This window comes from Procambarus clarkii, chromosome 64 (genome assembly GCF_040958095.1).
Source record: "Procambarus clarkii isolate CNS0578487 chromosome 64, FALCON_Pclarkii_2.0, whole genome shotgun sequence".
Taxonomy (NCBI): Eukaryota; Metazoa; Arthropoda; class Malacostraca; order Decapoda; family Cambaridae; genus Procambarus; species Procambarus clarkii.
In genome coordinates this window covers 17303485-17325026 of record NC_091213.1, presented here as the reverse complement: position 1 = coordinate 17325026, position 21542 = coordinate 17303485, and the positions used below count along the sequence as shown (strand labels likewise).

The following is a 21542-nucleotide window of genomic DNA, read 5'->3' as shown; positions in this document are numbered from 1 at the left end:
AAGGGGATGAACAAAACACTATTCCCTTCACCAATATGGTTACCCTTAAACCCTTAAATATAATAAATAGACTATTACTACACTTATGTACATCGGTATCTCTTTCACTCAGGACACCGGGCACTCACATGGAGAGTCCATCAACCCCAGCATTTTCCCCACACAGCACCTTGTCCAACAGTATTGGGAAAACACCGGCGAGTTCACCTTTTACGTGGGCCAGTTCACTGATGCAGGGACCTAAACCCCGCGACCACTCTCCAGCCACTCGCCTGCCAAGGACCTCAGTCAGACAATGATGGGGTCACACAATGATCTGGGTCACACAAAACAACCAATACAGGGGTAGAAGCCTCTTGCGACCGGCTAGCAGCACTTCTACAAGCACCTCACTGTCGTCTTGAACTCTTAAGCCAATCCCGGGATACGCTGATCTCTACAAACACTTGCATCAACTGCAGCAAACACACTGCGTTGATCGGCGGCAGCTTACTTGGCCATCTTCCAGGACTGCCAAGTAATGTCGAGAGCACTGGACTGCCCAAAGTAAACTGCCATCTTTAGTGCCGCTGGTGGCCCACGTCACCTCTGTGGACTCAAACACGTCATCAGTTACATGGACGGTACTGGTGAAACCAGGAAGCAACACTTACCCTCTGGGGAGTTGACATTATGCATGTAGTACAACTTAGGTGGCGCTGATCTTGGTCCGCCACCTCATCATCAGATGTCATCCACAACGACCTCTGTGTCTAGCCAAGGCAGGAAACCAGAGCCATTTGCCGTGGTCACGCCACCACCAATAGATGGCGTTGCCTACGTAGCGTCCAATATCAGGGGGGTTGGAGTGCAGACTCTTAGATGGCGCTGGAATTACCACGCCACACTCAGACGGTGGTGACGAGGCCGTAACAAAGGGCCTTTATGAATATACTAACAAAGTTGTCTTCAAATATTTCCACAGGAGCTGTACGACACTCTGGCAGCACTCCCAGACGGTACGCTATACACTCTCGTGTCTGGCAACACTGGGCAAGGTGAGCTATCATGTACCCTTGTAATTGGCAATACTGCTTAAGGTAACTCTCGTGTCTGGCAACACTGGACAAGGTGTTGATATTGAAAAATATTTTTTATATAGCTTATAATTCTGACTTTTTTGAGACTTGAAATATTTATGTATTTCACGTATCAAAAAGTAACATTATATTAATTATATTATAAAATGAATAATTATGGACATTTGCAGTTTCTTTATCAGTATCATTCTTAATAAGTTAGTAACACAGGCTTCCCAGTATTTATAACATTGTCAAGGTATAAGTAATCTTGTTAAATATAGGAGCTTTACAACATTCTCAAAGTGCCAAAAACTGATAAATATCAGTGTTTAACATTAATTAGTTTTATATGCTTCCTCACATTCAAAAATGAAATTACTAGCACTACGTGGGACATTGTATGCATTTTTAAATATAAAAAGACAAAAGAAAAGAGTGTTGTACATGACATAAACTGCTCAAGGCGTTGTACCACACAAATCTGTGTAGTGCATCAACAATATACCGGCCTAGCAGAGATTAGGGAAGGATTTTGTCTTTATTATTTATTATTTAATATTTGTAATCATTTAATGAGTGAAAATATAGTAGGCATCCATCAAACCCGTTGGGTTATGGAGTTGTGCCTGGGTGTCTGGTTGGGTGCAACGTCTGCTGTTGCTGTGAAGTCCAACCCGAGAACGTCAGTCCCGACCACAGCGAGTACAGATAAACGCCGAAAAGGTTGCGTCTGTCAGTGACTGAGACTTCCTCTGAAGTCTCTTTTCCTCAGCCTGCCTTTTCAGTTCGCCTTCGAATTGCTGGAGTCACTTAAACAATTTGCATCTGCAGAAAGATCTGTTCACAGCATATGCCTCCCAAGTATTGATGTCGATGTTCAGCTGCTTGAGGTCGCATTTGCAGGCGTCTTTGTAACGCAGCTGGGGTCTTCCGGTGGGCCTCTGAGGCCAGGTCTTCATATAAGAGGTCCTTCGGTATGCGGCCATCTTCCATGCGAATGACATGTCCCAGGCACTGCATGCGCCTCTACTTCAGGAGAGTGAACACTGAAGGGATTCCAGTTCTCTCGAGCACTGCGTTGTTGGTGACGTAGTCTCTCCACGTGATGTCAAAGATGCGTCTCAGGTTCAGCATGTGAAACATATCGAGTCGTCTCTTGGCGAGAGTGCAGGGACCAGAATTCCGAGCCGTAGCGGTGTGTTCACACAACACAAGCCATTTAGATCTGCGTCTTGTTGTGCACTGTACTTTTGGCATCTGCCCAAATGCGCTTTGTGAGCATGGCCAGTGTTATTGCGGCCTTCCCGATATGCCTATTCATCTCATTGTCCAGGGAAAGGGTGTCTGAGATTGTGGAACCCAGGAACACAAACTCGTGGACTGCCTCCAGCTGGGCAATCTGTGATGTTTATGCATGGTAACTCATTGATGTCTTGTCCAATCACCTATGCCTTCTTCAGGCTGATTGTCAGGCCGAATGTGAAGCAGGCTGCAGCAAAGAGGTTGAGTATCTGCTGCAGGGCTTCTGCTGTGTATGTGGTGATCGCTGCAGTGTCGTCGAAGAGGAAGTCCTTGAGGATTCTCATCTGTAATTTCGTCTTTGTTCGGAGTCTGGATAGATTGAAGAGCTTTCCATCAGATCTTGTACGGAGATAGATTACAAAGGCATGCATAGCGAGGGTCGCGAAGATGATGCCCAACAGCGTTGGAGCAAGGATGCATCCCTGTTTAACATCCCTATTGAAGTTGAATGGTTCATAAGCTTAGACATCGTACACGACCATACTTTTCATGTCCTTATGGAATGATTGTATCATGCTGAGTAGGATGGGTGGGTTGACAGCCAATTTTGGCCAGGATCTTGATGAGTCCGTCTTTTCTCACGAGGTCAAAGGTCTTTGTAAAGTCAATGACTGCAATGTACAGGGCTTTTCTCTGATCCCTGCACTTCTCTTGAAGATGTCTCAGGGAGAACACCACGTCAGTGGTCGATCTCTCGGCTCTAAAGTGGCACTCTGACTCTGGGTATACTCTTTCAGCAGGAATCTGGAGCCTGACCAAGACGACCCTTGCGATGAGTTTGCAAACGATGTGAGGAGGGAGTTGCCGTGATAGTTGTTGACATTGCTTCTGTCACATATATTTTTGTAGAGAGTGATATCGCATTTCACATGTCTTGTGGCACCAAGCCCTTCCTCCAGCACTGGCACAGACGTTCATGAAGCTCAGTTTTAAATGTTCCTAGAGCGCACTTGAGAACTTCAAGCAAAATGCCAGAGTCTCCAGGGGGCCTTCCCTGAGGAAAGTGAACCCAGTGCATTCTCAACTTCTTCCATAGTCGGTTCAAGGACAAGTTCTTCCATGATGGGCAGGCACTTGATTGCATCGAGGGCCTCTATGCTGACCAAGTTCTCTCTAGAGTAGAGTTCGAAGTAATGTTCCACCCAGCAATTCATCTGTTGATCACGGTCTTTAATGATCTCTCCAGTGGCTGACTTTAGAGGAGCTGTCCTGTTTTGTGTAGGACCTGTTGCATGTTTGATCCCTTCGTACATGCCTCTTATGTTGCCAACACTGACCGCAGTCTGGATGCTGGAAAAGAGTCAGAGCCAGTCGGAGTCGGAGTCGGAGCTAGCACAGCGCCTCGCAGCTTGTTGATTTCTACTGTGAGCAGTACAGAGGACTTGTAGGTTCCTTTCTGAGGGCAGGTTCTTGTAAGCTGAGAAAGCTTATCTCTTTTCCACTATAAGGGGTAACAGTTCCTCTACACTGGCCTCGAACCATTCTGCTGACTTGTTCTGTCTCTTACCAAAACTAGACGTGGCAGTGTTGTAAATGGAGTGCCTGAGATGTGACCACCTTTAACTTGTGCTATCGCAGGGTGGTCCAGGAAGGGCGTTATCCCGCGCAGCATTGAACTCCTCCAATTTGTGAAGATCCAGGTTCTTCTTTATATTAATGTGTGGTCTTCCTTCCTTCTTTGCTCTGTAGATTTTCTGGGGTTGGAACTTTACTTTCCAAATGACGAGAGAGTGGTCGGTGTCATAATCTGCGCACTGGAAGCTGCGGGTCAGTTTGATGCTTCTCAGATTGCTACGCCCCGTAAGCACCAGATCGAGTTGTGCCAATGTTTAAACCTGGGGTGTCTCCAGGAAATCCTGTGCTGGGGCTTGGTGTCAAAGAAGGAATTGGTGATGCAGAGATCATGACGATAGCAAAACTCCAGGAGGCGGTGCCCACTCTCATTCATCTTCCCAAATCCCAACTGGCCCAGGGAGGAAGACCAAGAGCTGTGATCGGAACCATCTCTTGCATTGAAGTCTCCCAGGAGGAAGACTGGCTCTTATTGAGGTATGTCTCTGAGAGTTAGGCCGAGGTCATCATGGAACTCGTCCTTCGTTTCGATAGAGGAGGTCAGTGTTGGTGTGTAAGCGTTGATGAGGCTGACCATTCCTGCTGCTGTGTGAAGCTGAAGTTTGAGGGTCCTTGCAGGCCTCTCCGTGGGCGGTACTATGGACCCTGACAACCTGTTCCTGATGGCGAAGCCAGTTCCATGCTCCCTTACCTCTTCTTGTGGTTTGCCCTGTCCAGAAAAAGGTAAAGTCCTTCTCCCATATGCTGCCGGTCGCAGGCAAACGTGTCTCCAGCAGGGCGACTACGTCCATCTGGAACCTGCGTAGTTCATTGTTGATCACAGCTGTCTTGCAGGCGTCGTTTACTTCCATTAGATATTCCGAGAGACCCAGTGTCATGGTTCTTACATTCCAAGAGCCCAGTTTGAGAGCTGGGTGGCTCTGTGTCTGTTTTCTTTTGCCTGGTGCATGGATGACGATCTGCTTGCTGGATTGCGACCTAAGCCCAAGTATCCAGTGGAGCAGGCGGACCATAGCAGGACAGCACCTTATTGGCTGAGAGCTGTCCAGCTTGAGGCGGGCGGTAGCTGTCCGATGAAATCGGATGATATATTCCACCGACGGAATCAACCCCTGGCGCCTCACTCTACGCCAATTGAATGGTAACTGTCACTTCCCGTGTTGAGCTGTCGCCAAATCGACGCTGGAGTGTCCTCTCCAGGGCACAGGCCTGGGAAGTAGTTATGGAGAACCGGCTGTTGCCCATGCAGCAAATCCTCCCTCTCCTCGCCACCGATGTGGTCCACGGGAAGGACAGGGGCACATAGGCTTGGCACCAGTGTTGTCGCAGGAGTTGCCAGAATGTGGCTGTAAACAGCTGCAGACCGCCTTAGGGTCTCCGGCTCCGGATTTTTTCTAGGGGTTGACTCCCGAAGCCTTTTCCATGAGTGGGTTTAGCCGCAAGGCAGCTGATGATTGAATTCAGAGTTTTCCTCCTCCTAGATGATCTGTCTTCCTAGGCTGTCTTTGGTGGCTTAATCATCATCATTCATCAATCAAGTGACGAGTCCCATCTGATCGACGCAACTGGTTTTAAGGAGCCATAGGAACGCCTTTACCCCATCTTCTTGTAAATAAGATAAATAATATCTTGTAAATAAGATAAAAAAATAATAAGGTAACAACAATAAAATAGTGAAATAGTTTGAAAATGTATTATTTCAGGAAAATTTGACTTGATAATCAACTCTGCATATTATTTACCTTAGTTATATAGCCATTTGCTCAGTTGTCAGTGCTGTTGACTGATGCCCGATTGGTCCAAGGTTCAAATCGTGGGCAAAGCATGATGTTTTGTCAAGTTTTCTTACAACCGATGCTTCTCTTCACCCAGCATAAAATAAATAAAAAAAAATGCTAACTGTTGTGGATTGCGTCTTGTGGAAGGTTAGTGGTTTTCCCAAGGAGGCCTCTATTATATTATCAGGGTTCCTGTCCCCATCCACAGGTGAAAACATACTTCCCTATCACCCTACACACTAGTAAGAACATGAACACACCGTACCATCACCCTACACACTAGTAAGAACATAAACACACTGCCCCATCACCCTACACACTAGTAAGAACATAAACGCACTGCCCCATCACCCTACACACTAGTAAGAACATAAACACACTGCCCCATCACCCTACACACTAGTAAGAACATAAACACACTGCCCCATCACCCTACACACTAGTAAGAACATAAACACACTGCCCCATCACCCTACACACTAGTAAGAACATAAACACACTGCCCCATCACCCTACACACTAGTAAGAACATAAACACACTGCCCCATCACCCTACACACTAGTAAGAACATAAACACACTGCCCCATCACCCTACACACTAGTAAGAACATAAACACACTGCCCCATCACCCTACACACTAGTAAGAACATGAACACACCGTACCATCACCCTACGACTAGTAAGAGCATTAGCACAGTATCCCATCACCCTACATACTAGAAAAACAATTTCACACCGCACATCACCCTACACACTAGTAAGAACATAAACACAGTGCACCATCACCCTACACACTAGTAAGAACATAAACAACGATCATCACTCAAGACACTAGTATGAGCATGTACTCTGATCGTCTCCCTACACACCAATATGAACATAAACACTGATCATCACCCTACACACCAAAAAGAACACACTAGTAAAAAATACGAACACACTGCAAATCACCCTACACGCTAGAAAGAGCATAAACATACTGGACCATCACCATTCACACTAGTTAGAGCATAAACACACTGCACCATCACCCTACACACTTCTATCAGCATCTTACAGACTAGTAAAAACACAAGCACACTGCACATCACCCTACACACTAAAAAGAGCACAAACACACTGCATCATCACCCTACACACTACTATGAGCACCTTACACATTAGTAAAAACACTAGCACACTGCACATCACCCTACACATTAGGAAGGGTATAAACACACTGCCCCGTCACCCTACACACTAGTAGGAGCATAAACACACTACTCCATAAACATACACACTAGTAAGAGCATAAACACTGATCATCACCCTAAAAACTAATTAGAACATAAACACAGTGTCCCATCACCCAGTACACTTGTAAGAGCATAAATACACTGCCCCATCACTATGCTCACAAGTAAGAAGATAAACACACTGTACCCTCACCCTTCACACTATTAAAAGCTTGGACACTCTTCAGAACACCCTACAGACCAGTTAGAGTATAAACACACTGCATCATAGCCCTAAACACTAGTAAGACCATCAACACTGGCCATCACCCTACACACTAATAAGAGCATAAACACACTGAACTATCACCTTACTTACTAGTAAGGACTTACTAGTAAGAGCATAAACACACTGCCCCATAATCCTACTTCATTAGTAAGAGCATAAACAATGTTCATCACTTAACACACTAGTAAGAGCATAAACACAATGCACATCTCCCTACACACTAGTAGGTGCATAAACATACTCCATCATCACCCTACACACTAGTAAGAGCATAAACACTGATCATCACCCTACACTCTAGTAAGAGCATAAACACTGATCATCACCCTACACACTAGTAAGAGCATAAACACTGATCATCACCCTACACTCTAGTAAGAGCATAAACACTGATCATCACCCTACACTCTAGTAAGAGCATAAACACTGATCATCACCCTACACACTAGTAAGAGCATAAACACTGACCATCACCCTACACACTAGTAAGAGCATAAACACTGACCATCACCCTACACTCTAGTAAGAGCATAAGCACACGACACATCACTCTACACATCCAGTAAGAATGGATATACTCCACCATCTCCCAAGTAAAAACATCAACATTTGATATAATCGTGAACAGGTGTAAAAACAGGTGTTTCTACAGCTGTGTTCAGCCCGGGGTCCATCAATGACTACATATACACCCGACATATCCCTGACCTTTCACAAGTGAAGGTGGCTGAAGATGGCCTCGTCTTCGGCGCCAACGTCTCCATCAGTGAGGTCATGGCCAACATGGAGACAGCAGCCTCCACATACAGCGCCGGGTACGCTTACCTGCTGCAGCTGGTGCAGATGTGGCGGTACCTCGCATCCACCTCCCTCAGAAATGTGAGTGTGAGGCATCCCTGTCAATGTCTCTTATAAACGGTAGAATTATCACATCTATTATTGTACATTTTCATTTGTAAATTTAAATACAAATTTTACTTGTTTTAACATTTTTTGTTGTCAACTAATCATGTAAATATCGTTGTTATTAATGTTCGGTGATCATTTCAATACCTAGATGAGCAGCTGGGCCGGCAACCTGTCCCTCAAGGTCGCCCACCCGGACTTCCCCTCAGATCTTTTTGTTGGACTTCTGGGTGCCGGAGCCACCATCACCACAGGTAGGTCAGACAAGTTCACCACATGCCAGGCTAGGTCATATATGATCCGGCCAGGGCATGCTTGGCAACGTCTGATATAAGCTCTTTAAAATTCACCAATTTTATGGTCACCACTTTAAAGTTCATCACATTAAAGTTAGGGTATAGCAGATTTTGCTTAGGCTTACATCACGTAAAACTACGTCATACTAGACTCTAAAGGTGCCTAGTTCCCAAATTCAAACGCCAGAAGAAACAGTTCACCAATCTGTTACGACAAACTAGATAATAAAGCCAAACGAAGAAATATTTTATATATCTTAGTGATATATTTTTTAATATTAATTTTACCTGAATATTATTAATGTTTTGTTATCTTAACTGGTGAGATTTACTCGATCTTCTTCATTTGACTTCTCCCCTCACAGCCGGTACAGATGGGGTTACGGCTACACACACAGTCGAGGAACTGCTCCAGATTGACCTGAAGGGCGAGCGCCGAGTCATCCTTGAGATGAGTCTTCCTCCTATGGCTGAGGACGAAGTGTTTAGGGTGTTTAAGGTAGGGATGGTGTGTGCGTCCAGGAGCCATCATAAATACATTGACCAGCACAAATTTAACCAGTCATAACGAGTCAATTTCCTGGGTATTTACCTTCCATGTGATAGCTCCGGGGATTAATGTCTCCGTGGCCCAGTCTCTGACCAAGCCTCTTGGTTGGTGGTCTAGTCAACTAGGTTATTTGACGGCGCTGCTGGCTGTCTGACATATGAATCACAGCCTAGTTGATCAGGTATACTTTGGAGGTGTTTATCAGGTTTCCTCTTGAATGCTGCGAGAGGTTGGCTAGTTATGCTTTTCATGTTCACGCCCGAGCCATATAAATTGTTAACCACAATACTGAGGATAAAAACATTCCATGCAGTCGATAGAGCGCTCGTCTCCCATGCTGGATCTTGTGTGTTCGAGGCTCCTATATAATATATATATATGTATATATTTCAAATGATAAACCTGAATAGCACACAAGCCTCACCTTAAATACTTGAACGTTCCAAATGCCCTTGATAGGACTAGAACTTGCCACCACGTGATGCAAAGCCGCAGGTGGAGGCCCTGAATTTATTAGTGGTTGTGAAAAATATTTTTGATAAATGATCGCTAAGTGCGATCATCCTTGCCAAAGGCTTTTCCCTATCTGCATCGAAATATCATCTTATATGAACTTCAATATGACAAACATATTGACGGCGTATTGATCAGCATTCACATAAATAGGATAAATTTTGCAATGAGGTGTTTAATGTTGCAAGGAAGGGTGTGCTTAAGGCATCTGTAATCGTTACATGCACCTCCTCAAATTATGTGTGTTTGCGTATGATACATAAACAACCGTATATACTTGTGTGCGTTGATGAACTTCAAGAAACTACATACTTGATCTTTAATTCCCTTCCTCCTGCTCGGCCTCACCCAGGTGACTCCGCGTGTGACCAACAGCGTGGCATATGTCAACGCCGCCTTCAGGCTGCGGGTGGACCAGGCCAACGCCCACACAGTCCTCGACACACCTGTCATCGTCTACGGCGGCATCAGTCCCAACTTCGTAAGTCCAGGCGGGTTTAGGCTACTCAGTATTGATCTTTAAAAATTATTTAAAGCGCGCCAGAATATAATAAATAACATTATAATATATACTGACTGCCATAAGGCAAGAATTGTGCAATACCTCAGTAATTTTGTTGCGAGAGAACCTTATTTTGTGATTTGTATGGAAATACATGTTTCCGTATTCGATAAATATGATATTGCTGGAATTCCAGAGAATTATGTGCGTGCATCCATGAGTCTGTTCGTCTATTATTGCTCAAGCGCCTGAACGGTTCTGCAGATTTTCATACAAAAATTAACTATTGGTTGGCACTAGCATTTGTTGGAAATGCATAAATTTTGCCATAAGGCTTAGAGTGGGGAGAAAGGTGGAGAGGGGGAGAAGATTGGGGAGAGGTGAGAGAAGGGGAAAATTGGGAGAAAAGATGGAGAAAAGATGGAGAAGGGAGGATGTTGTGGAGAGGAGGACTGAAAGGTGGGAGAAAGGGGAAATTGGGAGCGAGGAAAGGGAGGGGAGGAAGAAAAGTGAAGATGGGGGGATGAGGAAGAGAGATAAAAACAAGGGTAGATTCGAACAGAGTGGGGAGAGGGGAAGAAAAAATAGAGGAGATAGCAGAGAGACCAGGGTGCAGCCGGAACCCCCATCTAGTAGACACAATAAAACAAAATTACAGACAATTTTATACGATAGCAACAACAATTTAGAAAAATATATATTGGTTTCGTTAGAAAGCTACACTCTTCCTACAATTAGAAAGTGATGTGGTGGAGGCTGAATCCATACACGGTTTCAAATGTTGAAATGATAGAGCTCAATAAGCTCAGGCACCTGTACACCAGTTGATTGATAGTTGAGAGGCGGGACCAAAGAGCCGAAGCTCAACTCCTGCAAGCACAATTAGGTGAGTACACACATATTGGGTCTCGTGGCTGAGTGGACTGCGCTCTAGGGTCATAATTCCTAAGGGGCCGTGGTTCGATTCTCGGACGAGGCAGAAACAAGTGGGCAGCTTATTTCACTATGATGCATCTGTTCATCTAATAATCAATAGGTTCTTACGAGTTAGACCGCTGCTTCGAGCGGCTTCCTCGGAGTGAGTGTGTGTGTGTGCGTGTGTCAGAGAGAAATATATGAAGAAGATATAAAGGAGGAAAAATAAATTTGTTAAAAAGGCAGAGTTCATGAGCTAGTAGCTCGATTCTGCAGGCACTAAATAAAAAATACACTGGACCCATACACACACAAATACGGGAGCTGAACCTCATGTCGCTGGAAAAAAGAAGAGTTAGGGAGAGACATGATCACTACATACAAAATTATCAAACGAATTGATATTGTAGATCAACACAGTTTATTTAACACACGTGGTACCACACAAGGGAACACATGTGGAAACTGAATACTCAAATGAGCCAATAAAAGGAACTTTTTCAGTGCCAGAGTAGTTAAGAAATGAGATGCATTAGACAGGACAACCCGCTCTCGCACAAGACAGCACATATATGACTTATTGCATATAGTTACTATTTCACATATAAATAAGTATATATGTGAAATATTCCAAGAACCATTTTTTCCAAGGCACTAACTTTTCCTCTCAGTTTTATTAAACAGTAGAGATTTTATACATAATTTGGCAATATCCTGAGTTACTTTACAATTTATTTACATATTTTAGTTTTGTTTTATTATTTTCATAAAACTGTAAAATCAATATTGGTATAGGTTCAGTACTAATTGTAATATATTAACATGCTAAGAAGGTTAGGTCAGGTTGTGGTTTTCTATTCAGCATTTCAAGGTAAACTCAAATATTCACAATAAATTAGTATGTCACATATGCACTTATTCATAAGCAATATATTGACTATAAGCAATTGCGAGAACGGGTTGGACAGGAATGTGGTAGAAGCAGACTCCATGCACATTTTAAAATCTAGATATGTTAGAGCACAATAGATTTAAGAATCTGTTCACCAGTTGATTGACGGTTGAGAGGCGTAAGACCCACATTTTCATAAACACAATTACGTTTACATACTAATATAATCTTGCACAAACTTTCAAAAGCACTCATACCCATTTCAAATCCACACTCACAACAAAATCATTTGAACACTAACATGTATACAAAATCCCACACGCAATGCACACACAACCAACGGAATTATCCTAACTTGCCTATGTTAATTCATTCTAACATAACTAAAAACTATATTTTACTAAGGTTATCAAAATTTAACCTAAATTTAACCTGATTTATGATCTCCAACATCAAATCCACACACCACACACACACACACACACAGCCTTTCCCTTTCTTAAAAACATTTCACTCTGTCAGAGTGGCATCCGTCTAGTTATTTTCAGCATACAATCCACACATTACCTACCCCCATTTTAATCCAAATTCCCTGTATTAATGCTTCTTCTGGTCTCTAATACAATATATTCTTATGAAAAGTGTCTATTTGGACATTTTCCCATCCTGGAACACTGGCAGGACATCCCATTCTGCCTTAACTTAAGCTCTCATACTCTTCTAGGAATAGTAGAGTTATTAGGCATTTTCGTACATCAGTTAAATCCAAATAGCTTTAACCTAACCTAGAGCTGGGTTTGCTATTACGCAATATTCTTTGAAAAAATAATAATTGCTATGTTCATGCCTTCAAATATCATATCCTCCAATAGATTGCATCTTCGACACCTGTCAATGCGTCATGTTTTTGCTATTCCTTATAGAACATCCTTCACCTAACATTTATTCCACATATTTTCATTGTAAATTATAGGAAAAGGAAAACTTTTGTTATTGTGTACATTATCTATCCGGCATCTTATCTCCACAGTCATCCCAAAACACTCTCACCCAACCTTGTACTTTACTTGATCCCAATACTATACACCTTTAGCACTGTTACACTGGATGTTCCGCTCTCACTTTATAGAAAAAGCTTTGTCTCACTGTTTACAAATTCTAGTAAATAGTAAATACATAACACAGATAATCTTATTACCTTATAACTTTATGTATTTTAGGCTATTTTTTCCCATTTATCACCGTATATCACTGACATCTAGAAGCGAGTCCAAGAACTAACGTACAACACTAGATGCATGATATGTCCCTAATTAATATATTACCCCATGACGGACTCATATAAGCCTAAATTTCACAATATATTATGTGGGTTAAAATCTGAAATACAGCCAAAATAAAAATGTTTCAGTTGTGGAGCCATTCCTCATTTGGAGCATTTGTGGAGCATTTTCACCCTTGTAAAATTAGTTTGGAGGATTTGCGGAACATTCTCACCCCTTGTCAGGTTAATCTGGAGCATTCTCACCCTGTTAGGTATGTCTGGAGCATGAGTGAAACATTCTCAACCATGTTAATCCTGTTTGCAGCATTAGTCTGATTTTATTCACCTTCAATAAGCGTAAATTTGAGAAGCAGCGTATGGGTATTGAGTTTCGTTTAGTGTTTTACTTCCATTTACAAGTGTAATTCAGAATTTGTCGAAAGATCAGCTATATATGTGTTTTGGATCTTGATACAATCGTTGAGATGCACATCGAAAGGCAAGCGATTGCATGCACTTGATATATTTTCAAACTAAACCCTGTAGTGTGGAATACAACTGTTAGGTAGCACTATATGACTTGTTGCTTGCAGGTGCGCGCTACAGCAACGGAGGCAGCGCTGGCAGGCCAGAGCTTGGAGGACGAAGCAACACTACAGTCCGCGTTTACTGCTCTGGCCTCCGAGGTGGTTCCTCTCGATGATCCTGCAGCCTCTTCCCCAGAGTACAGGCTGGCCCTCACCCAGAACCTTCTTTACAAGGTACTTACCTAGTTGGGCTTGCGGGAGTTGAGCTTTGGTCCCGCCTCTCAAATGTCAATCAACTGGTGTACAGATTGCTTTAAACAATCACTTTAAAGGTTTAGATTATTTTTATGGTTAGTGATAACCAAATGTAGGATGTTTATCATCCAGAATCTGCTCGTACTGAAGGTCATTATAACAACGTAAAATGTTTCAATTATAGCAATGAGTTCTTTCAACTCGACACATCCATTGGATTCAGAGGATCTTTATGGCTATATTTAGTCAAGCGCCATGGTGAGCCGGTCGGCCGAGCGGACAGCACGCTGGACTTGTGATCCTGTGGTCCTGGGTTCGATCCCAGGCGCCGGCGAGAAACAATGGGCAGAGCTTCTTTCACCCTATGCCCCTGTTACCTAGCAGTAAAATAGATCCCTGGGTGTTAGTCAGCTGTTACGAGCTGCTTCCTGGGGGTGGAGGCCTGGTCGAGGACCGGGCCGCGGGGACACTAAAAAAGCTCCGAAATCATCTCAAGATGGTTAACCAGAAATTTTTTTGCTGCTGACCAGTACATATCATTGTGACTGGGAAGTCGGCCCAGGTTACTGCAGCCTACCTTTCTCTAAAAGAGGTCCTTTCCATTTGACAATTTTCATCCTGGAATAAGGTCCTCTGCTTTGGTTGGGCTTTATTATCACTGGAATAATTTGTATGTTTTTTTTCTCCAATTCCACATTCCATAATATGCCATTTATTCACATTGAATTCCATTTGCAACTTGATACTCCAAGCACTTATTTTATCTAGATCAATTTGAAGGGTATTACAATCGTCTAAGTCTCTTATCTTCCTCATTATCTTAGCATCATCAACAAACGCATTCATATAATTCAGTATTCCTTCTGGTAGATCGCTTATGTAGATGATAAACATTACTGGTACAAGAACCGAACCCTGTGGTACTCCGCTAGTAACACTCCTCCAGTCAGATACATTGCCTCTGATTACTGCCCTCATCTGTCTGTTAGAACATTTGTCATCCATGTCAGAACACTCTACAAACAGGCTTTTTTAGGTCCAGAGAGGCACAGTCAACCCAACTATCTCTTTCCTATAGTATCTATGTGGCTCTGTTCAGTGGGCCAGCCAGAGACTTAGGGCCCACGCAGGAATTTCCCTGCAAAAAAATCTCTACTGCTGCTCTTTCCACCCTAGATGATAATTTTCTTTTTTAAACACCTGAAAATTATTATGGACTTAATTCTATCTGCAATGTTTTTTACTAATTTACTGTTGTAAGCAGTTTTCCTTAATTTCTTGTTTAATTTCTGCTTCTTGTTAGTCACACATTTCCTTGATCGTCTCATTCTCTTTTACCACTTGCGCGCGTGTGAGTGTGGGTGTGGGTGTGTGTACTTACCTAATTGTGCTTGCGGGGGTTGAGCTCTGGCTCTTTGGTTCCCCGCCTCTCAAGCGTCAATCAACAGGTGTGTGTGTGTGTTCTCGCCTATTTGAGCCTGCAGGATCGAGCATTGGCTCTTGGATCCTGCCTTGCTAGCTGCCAGTTGTTTAAAGCAATGACTCTGCGAACATTTCTTCTAATTTCACTCTGTCAATCCACTCTAAGTATTTTATATTTTGTTATAATGTCTCCCCACTTTTTTCTAGCTTGGTCAGGGTCAGATCCTTCCGTCGCTTTTCATATCCCACCCCTCTCAAGTCTGGGACGAGCCTCGTCGCAAATTTCTGAAACTTTTCCAGTTTTCTAATGTGTTTCTTCAGGAGGAGGCTCAATGATTGGGCTACATACTCTAAGACTGGTCTTATTTAGGCAGTGTAAAGCACTCTAGCTCTAAATGCCTCCTTACTTAGGTTTCTGAATGACGTTTTAAATTTTGCTAAAGTAGAGTACGCTGCTGTCTTTACTCGATTTATATGTGTCTCAAAAGTTAGATTTGGTGCTACGTCCACTCTCAGGTCCCTTTCTCAAATCGTCGTCACAGGTAGGTAGTTTTCCCTTCATTGTGTCCTGACCTTTAGATCTCTTGTCACGTAGTCCCATTTCCATAACTTTACTCTTGCTCGTATTGTGCTCCAGTAGCCATTTCTCTGACCATCTCTGCAGCTTTTTCAAGTCCTCTTGGTGGATCCAACAATTCGTATTTGTCACAACTCTACTCATTAATTCCGCGTCATCCACGAACATCGACAGATAGGACTCGACTCCTGTAGACATGTCGTTCTCATATATTAGAAACAGAACTGGTCCCAGCACCAATCTTTGATGTACTTCACGCGTTACGGTTCGCCAATCCAGACTTCTGCCTATTAAGTAATTCTTAACCAGAGATAAATTGTTTTTTGCTTACTCTTGCAAACCTTTCAAGTTTGAATAGCAGTCTCCTGTGCGGTACTGTATCAAAGGTTTTTTGCCAGTCCAGAGATATGCAATCTGCCTTTCCTTCTCCTGACTTGCCATATTCTTGTTACTTTATCATAAAATTTCAGAAGGTTTGTTAGGCATAATTTCCCTTCTCTGAACCGATGTTGGTTTCTGCTTACATACCAATTTTTCTCTAAGTGTTAACTTAATCCTAACCTGATTATTCTTTCAAGCACTTTTCAAGGGATTCTTGTCAGTGATACTGGTCTCTAGTTAAGTATCTCTTCCCTATCTTCTTTCTTGAAAAATGTTAGCACATTTGCCTTCTTCCAGCATCTGGGCCAATCTCCCTTTGTAAGTGAATCATTGTAGATCCTTCCTAGAGGCATGCTGAGGGCCTACACTGCCTCCTTTAGTATCCACAGGGATACATTGTGGTCCAACTGCTTTAGTTTCACCAGTGCGGTTAGTTGTATCATTACCTCCTCTACTGTCTACTCTATATCTGTTAGCCTCTCATCTAGGGGCCATATTCTCTTCAAACAGTGCGAGCTGCTCGCTCTCATTTGTGAACACTCCATGGAAACTGGCATTCAATACTTCGCAGATTTTCTTGTCGCTTTCGGGATATAATTTTGTTTTCCATAATCTTGTCACTTGGTCGTTCATTGACATTTTCCTTCTTGTATGACTATGTAGTAATTTATGTTGCTTTTTCGCTTTGATCACAATGTCGTTCTCATTCTTTCTTTCTTTCCGATACTCTCCTTATATTAATGTATTCGTTCCTAGCTTTGCTGCATCTAATCCTATTGTTCCCTGTCCATAGTGTGTACTAACCAAGTTGTACTTGCGGGGGTTGAGCTCTGGCTCTTTGGTCCTGCCTCTCAACTGTCAATAAACTATTGTACCGATGCCAGAGCCTACTGGGCTCTATCATATCTATATTTGAAACTGTATGGAGTTTGCCTCCACCACATCACTGCCTAATGCATTCCATCTGTTAACTACTCTGATACTGGACAAGTTCTTTCTAACGTCCCTGTGGCTCATTTGGGTACTCAGTTTCCACCTGTGTCCCTTTGTTTGCGTAACCCAGTCGTAACAGTAACTGCGTAACCCAGTTAAGCAGTCTCCGTGGTGTAGTGGTAAGACACTCGCCTGGCGTTCCGCGAGCGCTATGTCATGGGTTCGTATCCTGGCCGGGGAGGATTTACTGGGCACAATTCCTTAACTGTAGCCTCTGTTTAACGCAACAGTAAAATGTGTACTTGGATGAAAAAACGATTCTTCGCGGCAGGGGATCGTATTCCAGGGACCATAGGATTAAGGACTTGCCCGAAACGCTACGCGTACTAGTGGCTGTACAAGAATGTAACAACTCTTGTATATATCTCAAAAAAAAAAAAAAAAAACCTCCCCCCCCACCTCCCGTGTTAAATAATTTATCTCTGTCGATTCCTCTTAGAATTTTGAAAGTGGTGATCATATCTCCCCGAGCTCTCCCAGCTATCAGCGACGTTAGGTGCATTTCAAACAGCCTTTCTTCGTAACTCATGCCTTTTAGTTCTGGGAATAACCTAGTGGCATACCTCTGAACTTTTTCCAGCTTAGTCCTGTGCTTGACAGGGTACGGGCTCCATGCTGGGGCCGCATACGCCAAGATTGGTCTTACAAATGTGGCATACAAGGTTCTGAAGACTTCCTTGCACAGGTTTCTGAAGGTAGTTCTAATTTTAGCAAGCCTCGCATACGCCGCCGGTGTTATTCTTTTTATGTTGGCTTCAGGAGACAGGTTTTGCGTCATATCAACTCCTAGATCTTTCTCTCTGTCAGTTTCAAAAAGGATCTCATCTCCCATTCGGTATCCTGTTTCTGCCCTCTTGTTTCCACTCCCTAGTTTCATTACCTTACATTTACTCGGGTTAAACTGTAGTAGCCATTTGTTGGACCATTCATTCAGTGTATCTAGGTCATCTTGTATTCTCATACTATCTTCTTCTGTCTTAATCCTCCTCATAATTTTTGCATCATCAGCAAACATTGAGAGGAACGAGTCTATTCCCTCTGGGAGATCATTTACATATATCGGAAACAGTATAGGTCCAAGGACTGAACCCTGCGGGACTCCACTTGTAACGTCTCGCCAATCTGAGACCTCACCCCTCACAGTGACTCACTGTCTTCTGTTACTTAGGTACTCCCTTATCCAATGGAGTACCTTCCCTTTCACTCCTGCCTGCATATCGAGCTTTCGCACTAGTCTCTTGTGTAGTACTGTGTCAAAGGCTTTCTGGCAATCCAAAAATATGCAATCTGCCCACCCCTCTCTTTTTTGGCTGATTTTTGTTGCCTGATCGTAGAATTCCATAAATCCTCTGAGGCATGACTTGCCATCCCTGAACCCATGCTGATATTGTGTTACAAAGTTATTTTGCTCCAGATGTTCCACTAGTATTTTTTGCATAATCTTCTCCATCAACGTGCATGGTATGCAAGTTAGGGACACTGGCCTGTAGTGTACTTCCTCTTGCCTATCCCCCTTTTGTATATTGGAACTACATTAGCAGTGTTCCCAATTTTTTGCAGTTCCCCCTGTTACCAGTGATTTGTTAAGCACCATGGGAAGTGTCAGGCACAGTGCTTCTGCTTCTTCCTTTAGTATCCATGGTGAGATTCACTCCGGACCTATAGCCTTTGTCACATCTAACTCTAGTAAAAGCTTCCTCACCTCCCCACTGGTAATCCCAAAGTCTTCTAGCGGTGCCTGGTCATCTATTCCCTGACTTATCTCTTGAACGTCTCCTTGCTCTAATGTGAAGACCTCCTGGAATTTCTTATTGAGTTCCTCACACACTTTCTTGTCGTTTGTAGTGAATTTGTCTGCCCCTATCCTCAGTTTCATTACCTGTTCCTTCTCTGTTGTTTTTCTCCCGATGTGGCTGTGCAGCAATTTAGATTGAGTCTTTGCCTTGCTTGTTATGTCATTTTCATATGGCCCTTCTGCCTCTCTTCTCGACCTGACGTATATATTCCTGGCACTCTGGTATCTTTCTCTGCTCTCTAGTGTCCTATTACTTCTATAGTTTCTCCACGCCCTTGTTCTTAGTTGCTTTGCTACCTTACATCTCTGATTAAACCATGAGTTTCTCGTCTGCATTTCATTTTTTTTCCTTTCCCACGTGTGTGTGTGTGTGTGTGTGTGTGTGTGTGTGTGTGTGTGTGTGTGTGTGTGTGTGTGTGTGTGTGTGTACTCACCTATTTGTACTCACCTATTTGTACTCACCTATTTGTGCGTACGGGGGTTCAGCTCTGGCTCTTTGGTCCCGCCTCTCAACTGTCAATCAACTAGAGATTAATGTGTGTGTGTGCGTGCATTCTCCAAGTGTACCACACATGGAGAATGTGCGGTCCAGGCAGGTATCTTGATAACTGAGAGTGACATACGGGAATATACAGATATCTTTAGACTTGTAGGTTTGACATTTTCGGTGAAAGAAATTTTGTTTCGTTTAAGAAAACTATTATTCTTCTGATATAGCTTCTATAAATTTGATATACTCAAAACAAAATTTCATCATTTCCAGCATTTATGATATGTTTCAGTATCAATTAGTTTCCTTAGACTTTTTATTATACTACAAAATATCGGTACTGTTTTAGAGTGTAATTTTACTGTATCCATACGGCGCTTATGACCTCGTTATAGCGGCTCCTGAGGTTCTAGGTTTTAATATTATAAATGAAGATTCCCTCCCTCATATCTCCTGACCCTCCCTCATACCTCCTGACCCTCCCTCATGCCTCCCGACCCTCCTTCATTCCTCACGACCCTCCTTTATACCTCTTGGCTCACCCTCATACCTATTGACCATCCCTCATACCTCCTGACCATATCCCATACCACCTGATTGTATGGCCTTCCCTCATACCTCGCGACCCTCCCGCATACCTCTCGATATTTCTTCATATCTCCTGATACTCCTTCATACCTCGTTACCTTCCCTCATATCACCTGACCATCTCTCATATCTCTTGACCCTTTCTAATACCTTCAAACCCTTTCTCATATCTCCTGACCTTCGCTCATATCTCTTGACCCGCCCTCATACCTCCCGACTGTTCATCATACCATCCGACCCTCCCTCATACCTCCCTACGCTCCCTCATACCTCCTGACCCTCGTTCAAACCTCCCGAGTCTCACTCTTAACTCTTGACCCTCCCTCATACCTCCTGATCCTCCCTCATTCCTCCTGACACTCCCTCATACCTCCCGATCTTTCCTCATAGCTCCCGATCTTTCTTCGTTCCTACCGATCTTCACTCATATCTCTTGACCCTCCCTCATACCTCCCGACCCTGTCTCATAACTCCCGATCCCTCCCTCATACCTCACGACTCTACCTCATACCTCCTGACCCTCCCTCATACCTCCTGACCCTCCCTCATACCTCCTGACCCTCCCGCATACCTCCTAACCCTCCCTCATACCTCCTGCCCCTCCCTCATACCGCCTGACCTTCCCTCATACCTCCTAACCCTCCCTCATACCGCCTGACCTTCCCTCAAACCGCCTGACCTTCCCTCATACTTTCTAACCCTCCCTCATACCGCCTGACCTTCCCTCATACCTCCTGACCCTCCCTCATACCGCCTGACCTTCCCTCATACCGCCTGACCTTCCCTCATACCTTCTAACCCTCCCTCATACCGCCTGACCTTCCCTCATACCGCCTGACCTTCCCTCATACCTCCTGACCCTCCCTCATACCTCCTAACCCTCCCTCATATCTCCCGACCCTCCCTCATACCTGGTGACTCTCCCAACAGACTGTGCTGGGAATAATTGGAGCAGCAGCAGGAGCGAGTGTGGCCAGCGGCGCCACCGTCCTCCAGCGACCGCTCTCCAGCGGACAACAAATCTTTGACCCGAACTCTGACGTCTGGCCCCTGGCCGAGGCCGTCCCTAAGCTCGAGGCCAAGATCCAGTGTAGTGGTGAGTGTGGAGGGTGGCGGGGGGCTGGAGGTTAACATACAGTGTAGTGGTGAGTGTGGAGGGTGGCGGGGGGCTGGAGGTTAACATACAGTGTAGTGGTGAGTGTGGAGGGTGGCGGGGGGCTGGAGGTTAACATACAGTGTAGTGGTGAGTGTGGAGGGTCTCATATACGGAAAGCAGAATAACTCTCACAGGAGTAGACTCGTACCACCTGTTACGGCCCTCTCGGGACGCAACGGGGTTCTTACTCTGATGTTAGAGGAAGTTATATCCGACCCCAAGCCAGTAGTGGCTTTCAAGGGATGTGATCCGTGACGCAAGTAACTTAAAGGGGGAAGGGAAAGAAAGTTAAGAACTTAAGA

The 21542-nt window shown here is 43.9% G+C and overlaps 1 protein-coding gene across 2 annotated transcripts in view; it reads left to right on the top strand.

Annotated features, from left to right (window-relative positions):
• LOC123769025 (xanthine dehydrogenase/oxidase) overlaps positions 1-21542 on the top strand; it is a 170241-nt gene that overhangs the window by 58129 nt on the left and 90570 nt on the right. For both annotated transcript variants that reach the window (XM_069309232.1, XM_069309233.1), the window contains 7 exons: positions 965-1037; positions 7871-8097; positions 8276-8378; positions 8786-8919; positions 9836-9964; positions 13650-13817; positions 21015-21180. In XM_069309232.1, the coding sequence (XP_069165333.1) occupies positions 965-1037; positions 7871-8097; positions 8276-8378; positions 8786-8919; positions 9836-9964; positions 13650-13817; positions 21015-21180 (1000 nt within the window). The remainder of the gene's footprint in view (positions 1-964; positions 1038-7870; positions 8098-8275; positions 8379-8785; positions 8920-9835; positions 9965-13649; positions 13818-21014; positions 21181-21542) is intronic.